Source organism: Lissotriton vulgaris, chromosome 6 (genome assembly GCF_964263255.1).
Source record: "Lissotriton vulgaris chromosome 6, aLisVul1.2, whole genome shotgun sequence".
Taxonomy (NCBI): domain Eukaryota; kingdom Metazoa; phylum Chordata; class Amphibia; order Caudata; family Salamandridae; genus Lissotriton; species Lissotriton vulgaris.
Genome location: NC_141694.1, coordinates 1,798,055,739 through 1,798,080,685, shown reverse-complemented (window position 1 = coordinate 1,798,080,685; position 24,947 = coordinate 1,798,055,739). Strand labels below are relative to the sequence as shown.

The following is a 24,947-nucleotide window of genomic DNA, read 5'->3' as shown; positions in this document are numbered from 1 at the left end:
ATGGTCCCAGATTCCCTCCCTGCTGTAAATAGTGTGAGCTCTACAGATACCGAAAGTGTATTCATGGGTATTTCAGGGACCTGACAGGCCCACCAGTTGAAACTTTATGCCTACATTTAACGATAAACTGCATTGCCACTTTGAACATCTTTGAAGCACCGCACTTCTTGACCAGCTGAGGAGTTACTTTGATTGCTTCCAGGATCACTCAGTCTGTTTTCTGATCTTCAGTAGCAAACCTTGGAGCCCTGTGGTGTCTGGCTCCTGGGACACAAGAGAATGGAAGTCTGTAAAGCTGTGCCCGGAAACGGAGGAGCCCAGGCCCTTTGCCCTTGGGGATGAGAAGACGTTTCCATCTAAAGTCATGCTGGGTCTCTGGGAGACCTGCTGCAGGACTCCTGCACCACTGACCATAAAGCAGGGAGGGAATCCTATTGGCACCAATAACTGTTGGTGTGGAATCTCTCCAGCTCAAGACATTGTCATTTGGTTCATTATATTTACTTTTTCTGGCTTGTGGCATCCTGGTACCCTGACCCAGCAATTACCCAGCATTCTGCCCGGCTGATGGGATCTTTATAGAACCAATGCATTGACCCCGGCATTGTAGGAGACCACACCACAAGACTCAGAAACATCTGAAGTGTGTTTTGTTTCATCACTACAGGACACAAAATAGCAGAGCTTCTTTTTAGCAATTGCAGTCTGTAAGGAGGAGGAGTATTTTGCCCTGTGGCTCCTATATGCATTTAGAGGTATTATTTCTTAGTAGGTCAGGCCACTAATGTTCAGTGAACCCTTCCCAGGCTATCTGGCTTCTTTGAGAACAGTGAGTGGCTTGGCCTCAGTCCAGGCAAGCCGGGAGACTTGTGTTTCCTCATTGGATGGCTGCCACGCTACTGGTTATGTGGAGTTGCCACCACCTCTTTTGAAGACTTCATGGCAGTGGAGGTATCACTGGTGGGAAGTCTTTAGTTGAAGATGCTCCAAATAGGGCAGTTTGGCCTTCAGAGGGTAGATAGAGACCCTACAGAGCAATCATTACTGGCCTGTTTTTTCCACAACAGGCCTTTATATGTAATCTCTTTTTTGTCCCCCATTTTAAATTGGCAAAGGGGCCGATTCACAGAACTAACTTAAAACAAAATCCTAATCTTACTACTTTTGGTATTCACAGAAGTTAGGTTTTTGTCTTAAGTTTGTCTTAAGACAGACTTAAGACAAAATCCTAACTTAAGTCTGTCTTAAGTTTGTCTTAAGACAAACTTAAGACACAATCCTAACTTCTGTGAATACCAAAAGTAGTAAGTTTAGGATGTTGTCTTAAATTAGTTCTGTGAATCGGGCCCAAAGACTTTTGTTTTCTTCATGAGCCAATATTTGACATTTTGAATGTGTATCAATTTCTTATTAAAATAACTTCATTTTTTTTATCCGCCTAGCAAATTAAAAAATGCCTTTTTAATCACAACTTTCAGCAGTGTTCCTAAATTCACCTTTATGTTTCAAAGTGAATGCCCATAGAGGTAAAATCGGGTGAGCAACTGAAATACTTGGGAATTATGAATCTTCTGAAATTGCAAAAGGCATATTCCATAGCTCTAAATACCAAGAACTCTTTGCATTCTCAAAGAGCCTTAAACACTGCAGCAGAAATCACTGGTGCAAGGTTTTTCAGACAGCGGAAGCTTCCTTAAAAGGGTGAGTGCTGCACCATCACAAGTTGCATTTGAGAAATTGTACTGCAGGGAGCAATAGGAATGTGATCAGAATCTCTCTTCAAATCTCGGGCATTCACCCTAAGGTTATACTGCCCATGGGTTGCAATAGGTGTCTTGTGTAGGTTGAAGACCATCTGAAAGTCCTATGGGGCCAAGTCAATCATGATGAGCCCTGTCAAACTCTATGTTCAGAGTGGAGCCGCTCATTAGGTCTCTGCTACAGAAAGCTGTTAGCCAGATCTATAGTTTCCAATATGGATATAGTGGACTTTGTGTCAGCACCATGCATATGATTCGATGGCTTTGTTATCTATCTCCCTTCCCTGTCCTGATTTGATGCCTTTCCCACCTATTTATGTAAATATCATGTCCAGGAGCATATTGGTCTCACAGGGTTCTGACTGGTTAGCTTGCATAGTTCCACTTCTGACTTTGTTTTCATTCAGGAGAACTACTTTCTTCTTTTTCTGTAAGCACTCCATGGGAGTGAATGTGTTTTCTTGCTCTCCCCCTTGTGCTGCTTTCCCCTTGAACTTTACCTCACTCCCTCACTCCCTCTCTCTCCAAGTCGCTTCTTCTACCTCTACCTATCCTGCTCAGGATCACACACATGATTGTAAGGCAGCATTGACAAAACCAACAACTTAGCATTTTTGAGATCCATGACCTATGGACTTAATATTTGTCAGGTCTCCCAGAGTAAGCGCTGTGCTGCGAGAAGTACTGGTTACTATTCAGTGGACTTACAAACAGCTCACAGCATGCCATTTGTTGTTTACATTGTCACTCTCCTCAATCAATAGCTTAGCTACTGTAGGTTTCCCTTCCTTTCTTGTGTTAGTTCATCATTGGAGCATGTATCAATTACATCTGTTCTTCCTTGTCTTATTGCAACACCCTAGTTGTTTCAGTACTATTCCTGGAGGTGCAATATGCTTTCCTACTTTTAACACAGGCATATGACTTCCTATTTATGTTGTTTTCTCCCTATCTGCCGTCTTTATTTACGCTTTAGTTACTTACACCCACAACTGTATTACTCTTCGCTACACTTCTCTATGCTGCTGCACTCTATGCTACTCTACACCACTCCACTCTATGCCACTTTATTCTTCGTCACTCCACGCTACTCTATGCCACTCTGCTCTACGCTGCTGTACTCTATGCCACTCCTGTCTTCTCTATACCTCTCCAATCTACTTTACACCACTCCATATCACTGTACACTACTCCACTTCACTCTACAACACTCCACTTTAGTCTAACACACTCCACTCTATGCCACTCCAATCTATGTCACTCCACATCATGCTATTCTGCACCGCTCTACTCTACACCATTCTACTCAACGCCACACCATTCTACTCTACACCACACCACTCTACACAATGCCACTGTACGGCACTCTACGCCACTCCACTGTATGCTACCTTCCTCTATGCCACCATAATGCCATTCTGTTCTAAGCATTTTACTCTATGCTTCTATACTCCACTCTGTGCCACTCTACTCTATGCAACTCCACTCCACTCTACTCCATGCCACTCTACTCAACTCTCCTCAATTCTATGCCACTTCATGGCACTCTAATCTGTGCCACTCCACTCTGCTCTACTCTCCACCACTCTACTCCATGCCACTCTCCTCCACACCACCCCCCACCCCACTCTACTCTAGGCAACTCCATGCCACTCCACTATATACCAATCTGATCTAAGCCACTCTACTCTGTGCTAGTCTATGCCACTCTAAGCTACTCCACTCCACCCAATGCCATTCTATGGCACTCTACGCCATTCCGCTCTATGACAGTGTACTCTACGTCAGTCCTTTGAACTCTATGCTACTCTACTCTACAGCACTCCACTCTACTCTATGCCATTCTACTCTACACCACTCTTCTCCCTCTGCACCATTTTACTCTATGCCACTCAAATGTATGCCACTCCACACTACTCGACTCTGTGTCAGTCTACTCTACTTTATGCTGCTCTACTCCACTCCACGACACTCTGCACCACTCCACTCTACTCCACTCTGTTCCACTCTCCTCTACACCAGTCTCCTCTATGCCACTGTAATTTAAGCCACACCCTTAACTTTAACTTTACAGCCCATCTGCTGTACAGCGTGGCTAAAAGACATTGTCAAAGTCAAAAGCTCTACCATAGGCAAGACCTATTGGCTTTGACAATTGTTTTTGATACCCAGGACAAGCCATCAACACCAAAATTTTGCTTTCAGCTAAAACTGATTTTTAAAGAGTCCGTTTTCTATTTGTGAAGGTGAGAGATCACACGAAATATGTTTGTACTTTGAATACAATGTGGGTTTAAATTGTCAGTGGCTATTTTCCACCGATATATACATTTTAACCATGGATCGCCTGCTTAATTGGTCCTGCAAGTATCATCCCAAAAGGGCATTGCAAATTAGAGAATCGCAAAATTGCGATTCTCTATTTTGCGATTACATTTAAGGAATCGCAAATTGCGATTCCTTCAATGCGATGAAGAAAGCACCTAAGTTGTGCTAATTTGGCATAAGAAATCAACGGCCACATGCATCAAAGTCCGTTTTTGCGATTCCTTATTTGCGATTTTTAGGGAATCGCAAATAAGGAATCGCAAAACGGGATGCATGACAGAAATTGCATAAAATTTGCGATTCGGTAAAAATCGCAATTTTTACCGAATCGCAAATATTATGCAAATTCCAATTTGCGATTTCGCAATTCCCATTGATTCCTATGGGCCAAAAGGCCCATAGGAATCAATGGGAATTGCGAATTCGCAAAATGTTAATGCATTCCATGGGTGCAGGGGGGGTCTAAAGGACCCCCCACCTGTACACCTGAAATGTATTTTAAAGTGGATGTTTCACACACACATGTCCTAAGGACATACGTGTCTGTAACATGACAGTGTTTAAAATGCTAATTTGAGCATTTCAAATCTTTTTCGCAAATTACCACGCGGTTCACCCTCGTGGTAATTTGCCCCCCCTAATTGCGAATTCGCAATTTTAAAAACAATCATGCATTGCTTTTAAGGAATCGCAAATTTGCGATTCCTTAGAAGCAATCGCATTTTTGGAAATCGCTAAAAATAGCGATTTTTCCAAAAATTATTGATGCATACTAAAAAGATATTTAGGAATCGCAAACGGCCGATTTTACCGATTCACACCGTTTGCGATTCCTAAATACCTTGATGCATGTGGCCGCACATCCCGTTTTGTGATTCTCAAATAGCGATTCTCTAAAAATCGCTATTGGAGAATCGCAATAGCGGTTTTTGATACATATGCCCCTTACTCATCAAATATTCATAAAAATATCTTCCAATTCGGTGTTCAAAACACAGCTCTTCCCTGAGTCTACCTTATTCTTCCTATTGACATCTTGAAAAAATATTTTTTCAGCCCTTGACTGGATCTGATGATAAACTGAGTTTTTCAAATTTTGATTTCGCAGAAGCTGTTGTCAGATGCCTTTCCATCCGTGTTTCGAAAAATATAAAATGTGGGTATTGTGCCACAACCGATCACACCCTGTTCTTGCTGAGTTCTAAATTATTCACACTTCCGCTTGCATATGTCGATTTTATGTTCTTCCATATTTTAACATATTAAGGAGATTGTTTTAAATAAATTTGGATGCATTAAAATGCCAACAGCTTATTTTTCTGCTGCTCAGAACTTGTGGCGGTGAATGCTTTTTACTATTCCCATTTCAGTGATTGAGTTCTGCTGCCTTCACGGGTGCTGCTGGGTCGCATTTCTTAAATCTATTTTCCTAAATACCTGACGTGCGAACAATGCAAATTATCTTTGGAGAATACAAAACATAAACACGGTGCATGCTTGAAATGCACAATAATATTTAGCATCTGCACATATTTATGACTTCAATGTAATGTCCTTTAATTAAAAAAATAATATGTACCTGTCATTGGGTGAATGATTATATTTCTAAATATGAGGGCTCACAGTGGCCTCTTTCTCCAGACCCATGCTCAAATGTAGCACTTTGTAACTTTGCATTCTTTTTCCATGTAGCTGGGAAATGCAGTCTTTTTTTAATTTCACTGAGCATGCAGTGGGCTGGTGGGGGCTGTTATCATTCCCTTGCCCTACCTGCTTTAGGTCCCAGAAGGACAGAAGACCACACATGACAGTAATAGACCTATGAATATGCATTATTTGCATGGGGGAGGAAGGGGGTGCACCACCTACCTTGTTGTGTGTAAACCGTGCCCACGTCCAGCTTGAAGGAACCCACCAGTGTCCCGCTGCGCAAGAGGTTTTTCGAATGGATGACCTGTCGGATAAAGGAGACGTGTCAGATAATCTGTGGATGACCTATCGCATAATGAAGCAGTGTCGGATATACTGTTTTGTAGAGACCTACAGAGGACATTGTGGGCGATGGAAGGAGTACAACAGGGCAAGATCTAACATGCATAGAAAACATGAGGGCAAAGAATGGAAAATAACTGTGTCCTGATTCACAAAGATTTCTCTTAGAGCAAATTTTTCCAGAGGATTTCTGACCTGTACCAGGCATGTTTTCTGTGCTAACAAATGTTAGTATTAGAGTCAATCTAATTATCTTCAGATGTGTACGTGCTAATGGTACTTGCAAAGATTTGTTTGAGTCTTTCAGAAAACGGGATACAATTTTAGGTAAAATATACGTTGTTATACGCAACTTCTACTGTTCTCCATAAGAAACCAGTGAGAATTGGAGCCTTGCCAACGACCTTATGCTGTGATGTTGTATGGGCTTTAATTCCCTTTGTTCCTTCTTTGTGGTCGCAATGGGATAATGCTTTTGAGCATAAAATATCTCAAAGTCCATCAACTTAAAGTAGCCCTTAGTCTCCTGCTTGTGTAACCTGAGCCGTAAATTGACAGCCCAGACCACGGCACCATGGGGGAACCGTCATTTCCTAAAATGAATGCCAGCCCAAAATGGGAGTAGGGAGAAATTCACACTCATACTTCTTTGCTCCAAATGAGGATGTAGTTCTCATCATATTACATGACTTGTATTTATTAATTTCATATGATTTTCCAAGGATTGTGGCAACACTTTGTCAAAAAGTAATACCAACTTCTACATTTTCTTACAGTAAGAAGACAATGGTGATTTTTAGACTCTTCTGTTTGTTTGAAATAATGTCATTGACTAGTTACATTTCAGTATGTTCAAGGTAGGAGGGAGGAGAAAAAACGTTACGTAGTATTTTTATGCAGAGGTCATGGATGCTGAGGTTTGTGAGAAGCTTGTGGGTCACACATGTATGGTCCATACTAATTTAAGCTGTTCTTGTGGTCATTTCAGTCTTTCTGGGGATGGTGGCTGTTTGCTTCTCTAAATCCCAGAAGAAATTAGATCACATTGTCATTTAATTGTCTTGTGTTTTTTTGTTCTCATAACTCTTTATCCCTATCACACCTAGAAGCATAAAGACTGAAACAAAGAAAAGTCATCAATTTGATCTTTAATCTTCCACATTTAGGGGGGTTCTGCAAGTCTTTCCTCATGATCCGCCTACCTCCGTCTTCACTATCTCCAGACTCCTATCAACATACATTTGTCAATGAATCCTGATGAGTGGTATGAAATAGTGTGCGTTATTAGTTATGCCACATATACCATGCAATAAGGAACATGACTTGGTATATTTTATGCGGACTCCAAATACTTACTGAAAGCTTGATTATCTTATCAAACATCACATCTGGTGGCACGTGGAACTCGAAGACAAAGTACTGTGGAGAGAAAAAAATGTATTACATTTTATGACCAGTCCATTAGGTTTACTAAGCATTATTCATCAAGTGTGCTTCTTCTAGGCAGTGCCTAGCTCACACTCCAGAGGTATGAGAGAATGATGGTGATAGGGTGTATTACAATGCAACACTGAATAATGCCCCAAATGTAGGCACAGTCCTTATGTCTTCTTCAGGCCAAGGTTGGAGACCATGCATAAGAGAACTTTGGTAACTGGGGGTTGCACAAATTATTCAGAAGACCAGGTGCATTGAAACTGAAAGATAGTCATTTCAAAGGAGTGTCCTGGGATTGGAAGGAGAGCAGGAGTAGGCTCCAGTGACGCTCAAATTTTGAGTTTGGTTGTCTGAACTTCTAGCTGTTTTGCTGCCTTGAAAGATTAGGGATTTGTCTTGTGTCTGCAGTGCCTCGGCAGATTGTCGCAGTGATTTCCTCTTGCAGGTACAAGAGGATCAGTTCAGCGATGGGTCTGAAGTCCCTCTGGGCTCATAAGCACTCGTCTGCCGTCCACAACACCCTCACGCAAAAGGTTCAAATTCCAACCTCGCCAGCTCAGCCCTTCACCATTTGAATGTTGATAAAAATGAGAACTAACATAATTATTACAGAGGATTTGGGAATTTAGCATTGATGGTGCCACAACTCAACTGTAAGGTCCAGTTTGACCCAAAACCAAGGTGTAGTCAGAGAGGCAGACGTTGATGTAGGAAAGTGTGTAGTCCTATCCCAAACCTCCTCGAAGTGAAGTATTTTCAAAATGCACAAGGGAATACTAAGCAGATTGGTTCTCCGCTAACAGCAACAACGGAACATTGAAAATGAGGTACACAACAGGTGCTACGCAACACTTGGCATCACGGACGGCAACATTAGTTGAGAAATTGATAGAGCGCGGGAGACGAAGATGTAACTTTTAGATGCAGGCCTTTGACATAGTGATGTGAGTGAAGGGTTGCCAGGCGACATAAATAAGAGTTACAGTGGAGAAATGAATATCACAGTCCACATAAGATGGGGTCATAGATAGTCCAATGGCACCAAACGGGTGGCATTCGGTATCAAATAAGTGACAATGTGTGTGATATTAGTGAGGATCTTAGAGTAAATTTGCAAGGCCTTGTTACATCTGAACAGCAGCACTCCTGCCACAAACTATGGTACCTTGTACAGTGTATTCCAAAGTAGTGTCAGTGTCCTACCTCATTGTAGTAGGGGCAGTTGGTTGACTCCTTCATTGATGTGTATTTTTTCTCATCCCCGACTTCAACGCACACAACTGGGTCCATGTTCAACCCCACCAGCTGCCGCGCCTCAATCACCGTGATGCTAACCTGGGGTGGGCAGTGATAACCAGAAACAGCTTTAGCAGACTCACTTCCATACAAGGCACTCAACTTCATACATGCAAAGCATATACCACGGGTCAACCTAACCTCCACACTTCAGTTTCCTCCATTGCAAGGCAGGACATTTTGCCATGCTCATAGTCAATCTAAAGTACCACTGCGGATTGGCCCCACAGTGCAGTCATCTCTGTACGCGCTCGCAGTGCTATCTTGAACAACAAAATGGGCAAAGAAATGAAGCCAGACTATTTAAGCATTTAAATAGAAGAAGGCAAGACTAGGGCCAGATTTAGAGTTTGACACTCAGATATTTACTCTGTCAGGGCGAAGGAGTAAAGTACTCTGTCGACCTGTGGGAGTACAGGCTGGCCAAATTTTGAGATATCCGCCAGCCCAGGAGACATCTCTTGCATCCACAGGAACCACCATCACGACGGTTCATGTAAATGCATTTAAAGTTTGAGAGATAGAGACAGACGTCAAACTTTCGAACTAGGATACAATTTAAAAAACAATGACGCCCTCGTCATTGGAGGTTTCTCCAATGGCGAGGGGGTCATGTGCAGTTTCCACTGCCTGTCATTGTCAGGTTTTACCTTGCGGTGAGGGACAGTGAAAACCGGCCATGTGTTCGCCCACTCTAAATAGGCCCGTTGAACACATGGTCAAACCTTTGGTGGCCCCTACTCCGTCGGGCCATTGGAGATTTATGCAGGCGGCAGAGACGGAGTAGTTTCTACCCAACTCAAAATGAGATGGTTGGAACTTAGCTTTCGTGGCGATGATACTCCATTGTGGTGGTGTACCCTCTCCGACTAAGTCTAAATCACACCCCAACCCTGAAGAAGATACAGAGCACAGTTTTGTGCCCTGCATATGCTGGAACATTGACCCTACAAGCCCTGCATATTATCACCACACTCATAATCAGTCAACAATGTCTGCTCCTAAAGATCAAGAAAGGACATGATTGACCTGAGTTTGTCCATTGAAATGATCACGCTGACATCGATAACATGCTCATCAGTGTCCAGGTGTGTCTTGTTAGGGTAGATTATCCGTCCAAGGGACGTGTCTCTCAAAATCATACACTCAATCACACTATTCAACCAAAAAGCATGCTTACTTGGTAATCCATTGGCCTCCCCGCACTCGGCTCCATCTTTATATCAGGCTTCGATCTGTACAGGTTGGAGAAAAGTCAGCAATGAGCAGGAAAGTCTTTCAGAATATACATATAGTGGCGACTCTACATTGAGTAGCCTGTAGATCTACACATTACGCCAACTTCATATGAACAATTCACAAGCCTCGCTGAAAAATATCAATTATGTAGTCATTTTTCTTTATTGTCTCTACTCCACTGTGTGCCATTTAATGCATTTTCTACCAAATGATTAAATATTCACTATTCAGTCAACTACTTAGCTAGAAAAATATATCAGTTGGTTAAGCTCTCACATCAAACATCTGTGTGTGGTCTGCAGTTAACAGTGTTACAGACATTTTCAGGCCATTGGATTGATACATTAATATTACATTAAGGATCAATGACCGCTGCTATCTCCAGTACTGCCGTAGCACTTGTAATATAAAGAAGCAATGTCAAAGTAAATCAGTCTTGCCTGTGACACGATGTACAGACATCTTGGATTTGCCAATGCTTTTATCCCCCATGTGCATGTGAATGCATGGCAGCCATATTGGAATGCTTTTTCTTAAGCTTCCTGAAAAGCATTTCAAGATGTCCACCATGTGTATGTACACATCCATGCGCATGCATGGTGGCCATCTTGGAATACGTTTTTGATAAAGCTTAATAAAAACCATGTCAAGATGGTCACCATGCATTTCATACATGCACAAACTGTTTGCATAAAACTTGAGAAAATTCATTTTCAGTCAATTAACCTGCATGCACATGGATGGTGGACATCTTGACATATTGTTTTTTTAATCTTCATGAAAGCTATTCCAGGAAAGCTACCCATGCGTAAGCACACATCACAGTGAATGTTCTTCATAAATATTAAGTGAAAGTATTCCAGGATTTCTGCTATATTATTATTATAAGGGTAGCAGACAGAGCGTGGTGGAGGCAAGAGGGCACTGAGTGTGGAGTTGGGTGTTGATGTATTAATTTGTAAAGAACAAGTGGGGGGCTGGAAAGGAAGAAGGAAGCAGGGAGAGTAAATTGCCTCTCGTGCACTGCAAAGGAAGATACTTGTGTCGGCAATCAAGGACACTACTCAGACTATGAAAATATGATGATACCAAAAAACTCCTTGGGCAGGACAATCTCAAGAATAGGAAGGAAATCCACTGAATCAGGATCATGGAACAGGGAACACAAGAAATCCATTGAATCATAAGCAAAGGGTGGACCGTAAGCCCACTCTAAGGCACAGATCTACACAGAAGTCATGTAACTCAGGGCAGCAAGTAAAGTTGATGCACTGCGTTGTATGAATGGGAGAGAGCAGAGCAGCACCATATCCACTAAGAGGTGGCGCTTTTCTCGTCTGACCCTGCGCTGGCGCTCTTTAGGGAGCTGTGCGCCAATGCAGACACCCTTGCTCTGCACTGTAAGGGTATCTGTGTTGTCTGAGGCATAGTGTTTGTACAGATAGGGGTCCTTTGTAGTACACAAACTATGCTTTAAATGTCTTCCCCCTTTGTACGTGTACTGCACAATGTCACACAAATTGTAAAGCTAGAAAAACTAAATTAAATAAAACATTTCGCCATGTTACGCCTGCCTCGAAGAGACACAGGAGTTTGGCCCAAATCCCTGTCTCCAATTCTTTGTAGCTGAGATTACATCAAAACTCATGGGCAGCTGCATGTTTGTAAATGACGCTTCTCCATCACTGACTACAGGAAATAGAAAAGAGTCTGTGCAGTAAGGACAGTAGAGTAAAAATACTTTAAATCATGTAGTTTTATAGCCAATTTGAGAATAGTGTAATTCATGTCAATTTATATGTGGTTGAGACTGCACTTTTCCAGAACAGCCACTAGGGGCAGAGTTCTATTATTTCTAGTTTAGCTGCAACATTACGTGATTCAGCCAATCCTCTCTTGATCGCTGCTATCTTGCACTGGCCAAAGTACAAAAGTGCACCCTCACTACACAGGATACATAGTAGTTGTATTGGCTTCATCACTCAAGTCAACCTCCAGTGTGTAGGCGGAGTGAGCAAGGGCTCTGCGTCTGGACACAGCCATTCCATCGTAGGGTAAACATACATCTAAACATGTGATGTGAGTGCCTTTAAGCGAACCTTTACAGCAGTGGGAGTACACCTCCATGAATCATTCGCGAAACCAATCGCTGGACACTTTTGTGATTCTGACAGAGTGAGGGCAGTGTTGGCACATGACCATACCTCTCGCACAAAAGGATGGACATAGTGTGAGGTCACACTTGAGGCCCTACTAGCATATTGGATTGGATTCATTTTTTGAACATAAAGTACTAATGACAGGTTGGGTATTTTGATCTCTTCAGATGTTTGCAGGTTAGGCTCTGGACTTTGGTAATATTAGAAAAGCAACAATTGTTGGGGGAAGAGTAAATCAAGAGGCCACTGGGTATGACATGTAAAACACATGAATGGTCCTGGCAGTCCTTATCTGCTCTGATTCTGTCAGCATACTGATTGCCCCCCTCCACAAACCTACTCCAACTGCGCTCTGCGATGCAATGTGAGCTGTTGGAAGCTCAACCCCTGAATAGACTGTGGTGCCATGCCAGGGATGAATGATGCTCTACATAAGTGTCAAATAGCAATAATAATAATAAGATATACTTCAGAACAATAATGCAGCACAATAGATAATGTCTTGGTCTTCTCCCTGTTGAGGGTTTCAACAGGGCAGTGCACAAAAGCTTCTATTTTTACAAGTTCACGTTTAAACTTGACATCTTTGTAGATGGTGACTTTCAACATACTTTGCACGTACAGGATAGGATATTCAGAAAGTGTTTGCTTGCAGTGCACATTTCTTTGTAAGTATTTTATCATGACACTGTACACTGTACATTATGTTCAAGCACGCTGCCCTTGTTGTCTGTTTGGAGACAGCTCTAAATTGGCAATGCAAACAATGACTTAGCACATGACCTCAGACTCAGTGCGAATCAAGCCTATTTTATTTTATAAACTACTTCTGAGCTTCAGCTCGTTAGAGGAGCACTTCCATCGATTATCCCGGACGTTCGCCCGCACCTGATCTCCAGCTCTGCTGACTTCCATCACTATCCTGAAAAAGCCTGTTCTACATCACACTGGATTCTGGCTACATCACACATACAAATACATGGGGAGTTAGGCTGCTGCAAGAGATCTGGCTGAATACACTTCTTATTACGCTCTCTAGAGTAGAGTCAGTGCAGGTAGGGTTTTTACTATGATATATTTTCATATAGTCACTGCAATGTTATAATGGTTTGATTACCCATCTTTTTTACCATTCTTGTAATGCTGGTAACAATGCTTTGTTTCCTTCTACTAATAATTGCAGCTCATGTATTTTACTACAATTATCCAATTGCTACAATAACAGATTGAAATGCCACTTTGTGTATTTCTTGTGTCTCCCTTTGGACATGCCTAAGATAATCATGAAAGAGTAGATTGGGTTCCACGAGTTCCTTGGGGGAGTCAGAGTAATCATCTTCAACGTTTGCAGGCACCATCAGGTACCCTATCAGGTTTGGGGGTCCGGGTGGTGCACTGTGAGCTAGCCAGGAAATGAGGCAACATATTCTGATGATATGATTGGACAAAGTTCCCATATTTTGACACATATGTGGTCCAAACGCACAGTCTTAAGTGATTAGTAGGAACCGTATTACACCCCACGGCAACCAAAGTGCAAATCATGTTTAATATGCCTTCTGGGTCTGCACCAAGATGCTGTACAAGACGTAAACCACATGAGCACGACCAGTACATGATTGTATACATAAACTCAACCCGTATACTTGGTACAGCAAACACATCCCTTTGAAGAAGACCTAGAGAGTAGTCAGCAGGGAAGAGCTCACCGTTTGTTGGAGACATTGGTGGTAACTGCTGTGACTGATGCCAGGGAGATGGTGTCTGGGTCCAGGCCACCGCCCAGGCGCATGGCCTTCCGGTCAAGGTCTTCCGTTTCCAGCACAGCGGGTTCATCTGCAACAACACCACAATGAGCATTACTCAGAGAAGTGAAATCCCCTCGATCACAATTTGCTCTCATTATTTAAAGACTTTGCTAGCAGCTCAATTAAAATTAATTTTCAAGACGTATCCTTGGGCCTACTGCATCTTGCTAGCTGTTAGAATTTTCAGATGTGAATTAATGGGAAAAAGTGGTCATGCCACTGTAGTCAATATCTCTTTAAATTACACCACACAGTATACCATAAAATCCTGGATACAATGTTTACAAAAGAGTAAATGTGGATCCGGTGCTCATGTGTGTATGGTAAATTTGAAGAGCATAGTTAATCAAGAGATGAGACAGAGCACCTCTTTGGACGTGCCAGCTTCCCCACACTTTTGCATCTGGGTCCCAGCCCTGTGAGGCAGTTCAGACTCCATAAGCCGGTAATACATTTACTTTCTTGCTTCTGCAGACTTTATCAACATAGTCAAGGCCAGTTATACAGTAAACACAATCGATTCCAGCTCACTTGTACCTGGCAGAATTCTTACCACTTTCTCAAAGGCAACCAAACCAACTGCTGGAGGTGAAGTCTTTTGTCCCTAAGACTTCAGCAGGAGGCAAGCACAAGTTCAAGCCCTTGGTGAATTTTCTGTAGATGATGAAAGTCCTTAAAAAGTTCCTTCTCCTTTCCCTTGGCAATGAAGCAACCACTGCAGGCCAACCCAGCAAACAGCACACTGGCAGAGGGGCAGTCAAACTCCTGCAGCTTCCTTGGTTCTACTCCTTGGCAAAATGTTCCTTGTTTCCAGAAGTGATCTCAAATTCTTGGGACTGGGTCCCAATATTTATACCTCAAAATCCATTGTTTCTCTGAAGGCAGAGAGGCCTCTGCCTAGTCCAAACCAGTTCCTGAGCACTTTGTTTACAGGACTCCTTCCTCCCTTTCACAGTGCAGGACAGAAACATCAGACGCCCCACAGGAGGTGAAGCCAGCACAGTGGAGGGAAGGCACAGCCCTGGAGCACTTTGTTGATAAGATTCCTTCCCTTCTTTCACAGTGCAGGGCAGAGACATCAGACACACCACAGGAGGTGGAGCCAGCATTGTAGAGGGAAGGCCCAGCCCTATTCAGGTCCCAGGTGCAATTCCTCCCTCCCATATAGACTCAGATCTCTCCATTCACCACTGGGCTGCCCCAGCCTGTCTCCTGGAATCCCGCAGCCCTGTCACTCACAAACTCCAGACAAGGAATACACAACCTAGCAGAAGCAGGCCTGGACAGTTAGGCAAGAAAATACCTACTTTCTAAAAGTGGTATTCCCAAACAAAGAATGTCAAAACCAACTTTACTCATTATGAGTTCAGGCATACTAAATTCAAATTTCTACCATGTTCCCGGAGTCAGTTAGGATTATAAGAATGTAATAATCAAACTTCGCATTCTAGCCAACGGAGAACAGGTAGCCTTGCTATAGTGAAAAACGAAAATGGCTGTAATTCACTATTAGGACATGCTACACACACCAGAGCATGTCCTACCTTATACTTACAATGCACCCTGCCCTTGGACCTACCATAGGGGTATCTGATATGAAGCAAAGAGAAGGTTTAGTGACTGGCAAGAGGGTGCACTTGCCAAGTCAACATGGCAGTCACAGACTGCACACAGGCCTTGCAATGGCAAGCCTGAGACAAACTTTACACGCTGCTTCTGTGAGTGGCACAACCAGTGGTGCAAGCCCACCAGCGGCATTTGATTTACAAGCCCTGGGCACACTCCGTGCACTGTACTAGGGTCTGACAAGTAAATCAAATAACCCAATCATGGAATCATTTATCAGTACATCAATTTAACATAGGGAGCACTTGCACTGTGGCACTGAATAGCCGTGGCACGGATCACTGAAATAATATCGACTGACAAAATATCGACTTGCCAAAATATCGTGGACAAAATATCGACAGTCAAAATATCGAGTTTGTATCTACAAACAGGTAAGTACAAAAATATCGAGTACAAAATATCGTTAACAAAAATATAGATGTAAAAAATATCGACTTTATTAAAAACAGTGTTAAATTAAATTAATATTAAATTTTAATTACTGAAATATACTTAAAACGACTTAAATTAAATTATAATAATAAAATAATAAATGAAAATAATAAAAATAATTTTTTAAAATCTTATTTGTTGACCCTGAACCCTAAAAATACCCCTTTACCCAAAAACCCAAAACTGACCCTGAACCCTAAAAATACCCCTTTACCCAAAAACCCAAAACTGACCCTGAACCATAAAAATACCCCTTTACCCATGACCTGAAAACTGACCCTGAACCCTAAAAATACCCCTTTACCCATGAACTGAAAACTGACCCTGAACCCTAAAAATACCCCTTTACCCATGAACTGAAAACTGACCCTGAACCCTAAAAATACCCCTTTACCCATGACCTGAAAACTGACCCTGAACCCTAAAAATACCCCTTTACCCATGACCTGAAAACTGACCCTGAACCCTAAAAATACCCCTTTACCCATGACCTGAAAACTGACCCTGAACCCTAAAAATACCCCTTTACCCATGACCTGAAAACTGACCCTGAACCCTAAAAATACCCCTTTACACATGAACTGAAAACTGACCCTGAACCCTAAAAATACCCCTTTACCCATGAACTGAAAACTGACCCTGAACCCTAAAAATGCTCCTATACCCAAAATTTATCAGTATTATTTAATTACCAATTAATTATTAATTAACAATAACAATAAAGTAAATATATTAGAACATTAGGTGTAATTATTTTAATAATTAATATTATTTTTTCAAAATTAATTACTTAAAAATAACACAAAATTATATATATAAAAAATGTACTCTAATTAATGTAATTAACTAATTACAATTGATTAATTAACAATTATTTACTAATACAAAATATATTCAGAATTATATTAATTAATTAACTAATTAATATGAATTAATTACCAATTAATTATTAATTAAAAATATTAACAAACATATATTAATTAATTAATTATTATTAAATTACTTCCCACCCTATTCCCCTATAAACCCACAACCCGCTACAGAATTACATTACGCAATTATTATCAAAACAAAATTCATGTAATAAAATATTTTATAACATTAATACACACTATTCACACATATTATTACATAAAAATACACTATAAAATATTATATATTATTAAAAAATCGATATTTTTGCTATCTATATTTTATACAGTCGATATTACTTCACTTACCTGAAAAACGATATTTTTGTAGTCGATATTATGTCCAGTCGATATTTTGTCCAGTCTATATTTAAAACTCGATATTATGTCCAGTCGATATTTTGGAGTCGATATTTTGTCTCTATACCCCGTGGCACAGTGCCCAAAGCATATAACCAGCAAAAACATATAAAAACAGAGGAGGCAATCAGTAAAAATGGAAGGGAGACTCACGCCAATGATGCCAGGTCTAACAATACTAAATATCTCTATACAGCAGATACTGATGCAGTTTAAAACACAACATAGAATCATTGCCCTTCTAGGTCTGTTCTAAGCCAGATGCTCCTAAAAAAATTATCAGCAGTGGCAAAGCAAATATGTCTGATCAGTTGGTCTAGCTTTATTGTGCAAACACATAAACATAGGCATTCACAAAGGCTGTTTATATACGTTGCATGCACAAATGCTCTTTGGCACATTAAAGCCGACACTACTGGCTCTGCCAGTGCTGGGATAAAGTATTCTTTATAGAATGAATATCGAAGTTAAAGAATGGAGGGGCATATTTAGAAGGACTGGGTTAAAATGATCGCCGCTTTAACGCAGGAAACTACTGCTAAAGCTGCGATAATGGGCTTGATAATAGGCTCTTGAGAATTCCGGAGAATTACAATAGAAGCCCAGGTTTACACCAGAACATGGCTTCTATTGGAATTCTCTGAAATTCTCAAGAGCCTATTATCATGTCCAATATAGCTGCTTTAGCGGCAGGAAACTGCCGCTAAAGTGGCGATAATTTTAACGCCGTCCTTGTAAATATGCCCCTGAGTGTGATGATAAACATTGTGGTGATTGAGTGTCCATTTCAGATGGGAAATAGTCCCTTATGCATTGCAATGGAAGCACTTCCTGGAAGGCGAAATTATACACCAATAACCAATAGTTTCAGATGAAAGACTAGTACTCCTCTAGGTTGAACCAAAGCCAGCACTATGTACATTTTAAGGAATTGTTAACAATATGTCCTCATACTTCCTTATGAAACCAGACTTAAACAGGATTAGTCACATCAAGGTCATAATATAGATGGTAAAAACTGTAAAACTCATAAATAGCGGTATTATTTACTAATCGCCTTAAAAATATAAACAAGTCTGAAAACCTGTTCCATAAGACTGTTCTTAGCACCAACCTAATGCTAAAAATATTGGAGAAACTGTGCCCATAAATGTTATAAATTTACAGGTAGACACAATTGTAACTAAATTATAGCATTTGGCCATGGCAGAGGAGATGTGGGGAGAAGGACCCACATCACCCCTCCCTGAAGAAGCTGCACTGGCTCTCCGTCCACAAGAGATGCCAATTCTAGATTCTGACTCACGCCTACAAAGACATGTACAACCAAGGACCAGCATACATCAACCACCACCTGAGCTTCCACCAACCAACCAGACTCCTGCGATCCACAGCCCTCTCCCTCGCTCACACCCCCCACATCTGCTTAAGCAACAGTGGAGGATGCTCCTTCTACTAACCTTACTGCAAAGTCCTGTCATGGAACAGTCTCCCCCTCCATCGCCAGACTTCACCCTCGATTCAGGAGTTCAGAAGGGGACTCCAGACCTGGCTATTCAACAGATGCTCCTAAGCAGGTTGGTTCTCCCCGCCTAGATACCCTCACAGGGGGTAGCTGCACTTTATAAATCTTGTGTGTTTCATTGAGTTCTGCAACTAACATGATTTTACGGTAGTATCATTATTTTTCCTCTTTCCTGAGCAGCTCTTGGCCAACTGGTTAAAATATTGGCCCGGAAGAAACACTTTTTCATTCAGCACAGAGTTGTAACGAAATTTACTGAGCTCCACTGCTCAAAAGAAGAAACACATCACAGAGACATATCAATTAAGATTGTCTCGCCGCTGCTATCTTTCCCTGGGCTGGTGCTTTTAAAGGCTGTCTTGTCCTACACAGCGCCTCTAAGAGATGAGTGTGCGCTGTCAATCATAGGATCTGTACTGGAAGCATATGTTAATGTTAAGTGTGCTTGTAGAGCGCGAACTGTTACCAGAGGGTGTCCTAACGTTTTGTGAAGACCTGCTGAGGGCTGGGAGGGGAGAGGAAAAGTACACCGGGTCAGTTAGCAAACAGCCATGTTTCTAGTGCTTTCCTAAATGGCAAAAGATTGGTCATATTTCTAAGGGCTAGTGGTAGAGCATTCCATGATTTAGCTGCATTGACAGTAAAACTTCTGCCGCCCCAGTTGGCTTTTTTCACCAGCGAGACATTTACGAGTTTTGTGTCGGATGACTGCAGTGTTCACTTTGGTAGATACCAGTGGAAATTGTGTTTTAGGAATTCTGGTCCGATTCCACGAAGGGCTTTGAATATCAGACAAAGAGACTTAAATTGAGTCAGTTTCCTGACAGTTAAACAATGAAGTTTTTTCATTTTGGCTGAGATAGACTCGTACTTTGGTGTGGCAGTTAGGAGTCTGGCTGCAGCGTTCTGCAAAATCTGTAGTTTATACATCAACCCTTTATGGATCGTGAGATACAGACTATTGCAGTAGTCTAATCTGGACATTATAAGTGCAGTGACTACAGTTTGTTGTGCGTTTATCGGCAAAAGAGGCATTATCTTTTTGCAGGATTTGAGGATGCACGATGTGGAAGAGGCAACATGATTAACCTGATCCCCAAAATTTAGTTTATCATCAATCAAGACTCCTAAGTTCTTCACCTTCTAGATTGGCCTAGGTAGAAGTCCCATCTCCTCCGGCCAACACTTCGGGGTCCAGAATGTAGGGTTGTTTCCAAACAACCATACCTCTGTTTTGCCGCAGTTAAGTTTCAAACAATTTTGGGCCATCCAATCCCCCACTGCTTTCATGCAGTCCTGCAGCCTTGACACAGTATTGTGTATGTTCCCTGGTAGCAATGTCACCACAATTTGTGTATCATCAGCGTAGGACGTTAATGTGAACCCAAAGGTCTGAATTAAGGGTGCTAGTGATGACACGTCGACATTGAATAATGTTGGGCTCAGCGATGAACCCTGCAGCACCCCACAGGTTAAAGAGAAATATTTGGCTTCAAATTCATCCAGGGCCACTGTTTGAATTCTGTCAGAGAGAAATTATTTAAGAAGATTCCACGCATTGCCCTTTCTCATCCAATCGGTCCATCAGCAAAACGTGATGGACCGCGTCGAAAGCCGCAGATAGGTCTAAGATGATCAGTACGGCCTTTCCCTCTTGGTCCAGAATGGTCCTGATTTCTTCTGAGGACTTCAGGAACACCGTTTCTGTACTGTGGCCCTCTCTAAACCCATACTGAGTAGGATCAAGGGCTTGGGAATCCTACAGAAATGTATTGAGTTGGGTATTCAGATTACTTTCTATAATTTTTGCAGGGAGAGGTAGCCTAGATATTGGTCTAAAATTGTTGGGTTCACTAGCGTCTAGGTTGGGTTTTTTCAGAAGAGGCAGAATGGATGCATGTTTCCAATCTTTAGGAAAGTATCCTTCTAGATACATATTGTTAATGATATAAATCAGTTGCTGTGAGACCCGCTCAGCAGCCAATTTTAACACTGAACTAGGAGAGGGCAAATCTGGTAAAAACCGGAGCATCCAGATTTGATTTCAACTGATCATATGCCGGACCGGTGTTAGTTTTGGGGGCCAAGTCTGAGAATATTGAGAAAATGCTATTAACTTTATCAAAGAAAAATTCAGCAATTTTGTTACAGAGCTCTTGACTAGCTGCAATGGGCGGTGCGGGGGATGGGCTAAGGAGTTTACTATTTTGAAAAGCTCTTTAGGATAGTTTTTGGCTGATTTAATTTTATTACTAAAAAAGTCTTGTTTTGTGTTTTTAAGTAGTTGTTTATAGAGTGCCAGACCGGCTTTATATTCCTTTTGATCCTTTTCCTTGTATCCCTTCCTCCAATTTCTTTCCAGGTATTTGCAGGCCAACTTTTGGTCCCTCAGCTCCTTCAAATACCATGGTGAGGAGGGCTGCTGTGTAGTGTGGCTAAGGCGTTTTGTGTGTGCTAACTTGTCTCCTGAAGCTTCTAACCATTTGGTGTATGATCTTGTTGTTTCATCCAAATTACTGGGTGTTGAGGTGGTAGTAGCGGTTAACCAATGGTGCAAATCCTCTGCTTTTATCTTGTTACCGGCCCTCTTCTCAGAGTATTTTGAGGTTAATTTTAGCACTGTGCGGTCCGGCACGGTGAGCTCAAATAATACTGCTGAGTGGTCTGACCAAACTAAAGGCAGGACCCTCGTGAAGGAGAGCTGCAGATTGTTAGAGAAAATGCCGACTAAAGTGTGGCCGCCTTGATGGGTTGTACCAATCACCTTTTGCTCTAGGTTTCCACCTTTCATCAAGTCAAGCATATCGAAGGTGTCTGGGTCAGAGGGCGATTCAAGGTGATAATTAAAATCACCTAGAATGGTATAGGAGTTAGTACTGATCCCCCATTCTAGTATACTGCCTACTTGTAATAGAAAGCGCCCTCTTGGGCCCGGTGCTCTATATATGAGAGTGCCTCTGAAGGTGTAGTGATGTGAGAGATTGAGACAAAATCCAAGCGCTTCACATTCCTCGATGGCTAAAGGATTAAAGGAAGCCATAACGGATTTGTGGTAGATGACCGCTAAACCCATCCCACATCTCTGTTGTCTGTTAAGTGTGTAACAGAAGTAGTAGGGGGTGTGGTCTTTACGAGATCAGGTCCGGGTGCCAGATCCATCCATGACTCTGTAATAAATGCTGCGTGTAGTTTATCATCACCAATGAGGGAGGCAATTTCTAAGCTGTGTTTAACTAAAGAGCTGGCGTTGAAAAGTGCAAATTTCCATGCGAGGGGGAGGCGTCCTTTCTAGCTGAGGGTTGCTTGAGTTTTGTGTCTATTATAGGCTGGACGACAAACTCTGGTATCTTGGTGTTGCACCCAGGACAATTCGAATGGACCCGAGGTAGTGCAACGTCAAGAAGAAAACTGCAGTAGTTATGATTTGTGGTGATTAGAGTGAGCTTTTTCAAATCATTACCAGAGTATCGTATTATTTTGTCCGTACCTGAGAGATTTTTTGCAGGGGGGCTGGCGCTGAGCACGTTACGAGCGCGTACCGGTGCAGACTGGCTTGCCTTTGGCGCGCCAGTGGCGCGCTCGTGCCAGCGTTTGTTTAAGTAGTGTCAGTGGCATGAGACCTAGCACGCTGACCTTCCTACCTCCAAGATGTCTGCCTCAGTGCCAGAAGTCCAGTGAAACACCCTGCAGTGGACTTCTAGCTGAGAGCAGAGTAAGGGCAAAGAGTGCAGTGATAAAAACAAGTAAAATTATTTTTCTCTCCAGTACAAACTTCTATGACTAGTTCAACATAGAAGGATCATGTGTGCTGTGCACTACAGCACACATTTAATGTGCAGGTTCTTTTTCGAGAAATATAAACTTTTCCTATTGTTAGTGCTTGCTTTAATGAGGCATTAGTTGTTGATGCAAAGTCTGATCTGGTTATCTTAGTAAATCATGGTTTTGGGTCAAGACATCCGTTTGCGCTGATCCACCCAAGGAACGCAGCCTTGATGCAAAGCGATGCATTCAGTGCAAAGTTCTTTTTGGATTGAGAAAATGGCTCCTTTTCAGCTCAAAATGCCCTTTGGGCTGCAAAGTAAATTCCATACACTGCTTTTGACCACTTTCCTCAGCTTTATCCTGCCTCAGGGCTTTAGTGGATCTGGAACATGGTCTATTGTTTCACTGTATAATTTACATACATATCATTTTGTTTCAGTATTAAATGGAAATGGCCAAGCAACAGCACCAAAGTCAAAGTCAAAGTCAAAGTTTTTTATTTTGTTTCGGTACTCTTTCGAGGACCACAAAATCATTAAAAGGAAAATACATATTACATTAACATACAATTTAATACATTTTCAGTGTTATTTTAAAAAATTTATAAATCTTATTACAAACATATTCGTTAGGTGGATTAGCACACATGGAGATGAAATCCCTTGCTTTCGTGATCCTGCAGGACCGATATATTGGTTCTAGGCATGTTACCCTAGCAGTAACAACAACTTTATTTGGACATACAAAGAGCATGTGTTCTAAGTTCTGTTTACCCCCCGAACATAGGTTACATTGAGAGGAACTGTTTGGTTTCCAGGTGGAGGTAAAAGATAACAAAGGGAGAATACCCAGACGTAGCATCATGATCGTACGCCTTACGCCATGGGTAAGAGTGTATTCCAGATATGGCAATTTTAACTTATATTCTTGGGAGTCAGCATAAGGTTTGTACAAAAATAGTTTAGTACAATGTAAATGATCTAACTCATAACTTAATTTTGGAGAAAATGTTTTTAAAAATAGTTTGAGTTGTGCAGGTGTCCAAGAGGATAACATTTCTGCACTAATTTTTGCTAAACAGAACGCCTCTCCCAAGTTTTTCACAAAAGTAGAGTTGATGGCATCCTCTCTAAAGATCTCAATTTTTAGCAGATGTCGTAGGGTACCCGCATTAGAATGCAGAAGGTTATAGGCCCACCTTATGAGGCTTGCTATTGATATTGCAAATGCGCTGGTGATCGTACATTCAAGCCTTAGGGCCTGTACAGGTGTTGAGTTAGAAACTTTCAATAGCTTTTTTAGTGTTTTCCCTTCATTGTATCCATATAACTCCATTGTTTTAGGGGAATATGTTCTGAGGCGTAAGATAGAACCGGAGATATTTTGGCTCTATAAATTTTTATCAGTGCTGAGAAATGCCTACTTCCAGTCTTCCTATACAGGCGTGATATTGCACCTGCGTGTAGATCACATTTCCTTTTTAGATGGGTGATTTGCTTCTTGTTACTCAAGTTATGCGTAAAGATTCTTCCAAGATAAGTATATTCCTTTGTCTGTTCCAAGATCTCGCTTCCCAGTTTCCATTGGAACCTCACTTCTTTATTCTTTTTTGTAAATGCAACTACTTTAGTTTTATTTATATTTGGAGTTAGAAAATGATCTTTCGAGTAATTGTATAAAGTGTCCAAGAGATTTTGGAGACCAAAGGGTGTCAGATCAAACAAGACAATATCGTCCGCATAAAGTAAACAATGTATCGGATGAGATGCCATTTTCGGTGGGGTGCTTTGCCCTTGTTGTAAGTGCGACGGCAGGTCGCTCAGGTAAAGAGAGAATAAAATCGGGGCCAACAGACACCCTTGCTTTAGGCCGTTAGATGTATGTATTATTTTTGACATGCCCCTCTCTCCCCCCATTTGGACACGGCACCAGGTATTGCTATGTAGGTTCACGATTAGTTGCAATAAAGGCTCTGAGATACCCATTTTTCTCAGTTTCGACCATAATGTCGGCCTATCGACCCTGTCGAACGCTGTTGAGTAGTCGATGAAGGCAGCATATATTGTTTGCGATTTCCCGGTTACGTATTTATCTAGTAGAAATTGAAAGATAGCTATATTATCCGTAACCGAGTGGTTCGATCGGAACCCGGCTTGAAACATGGGAATTAGTCCAGTTGAAAAAGCCCAAAGCTTTAACCGGTCAAGAATTTCAGCCGCAAAGATCTTTCCGCCAGAATCCATTAAGGCAATTTGTCTATAATTGCCAGCAATAGTCCTTTTTCCTTTTTTATAAATAGGAATTAT

General features: G+C 41.7%; 1 protein-coding gene across 1 annotated transcript in view; it reads right to left on the bottom strand.

Annotated features, from left to right (window-relative positions):
* The window catches only part of OTOF (otoferlin), a 784,068-nt gene that overhangs the window by 286,195 nt on the left and 472,926 nt on the right, over nucleotides 1-24,947 (bottom strand). Inside the window, exons 5-9 of the mRNA XM_086928061.1 lie at nucleotides 13,921-14,047; nucleotides 9,994-10,048; nucleotides 8,721-8,852; nucleotides 7,437-7,499; nucleotides 5,958-6,042 (exon numbers count right to left, since the gene is read on the bottom strand). Coding sequence (XP_086784187.1) covers nucleotides 5,958-6,042; nucleotides 7,437-7,499; nucleotides 8,721-8,852; nucleotides 9,994-10,048; nucleotides 13,921-14,047 — 462 coding nt within the window. The remainder of the gene's footprint in view (nucleotides 1-5,957; nucleotides 6,043-7,436; nucleotides 7,500-8,720; nucleotides 8,853-9,993; nucleotides 10,049-13,920; nucleotides 14,048-24,947) is intronic.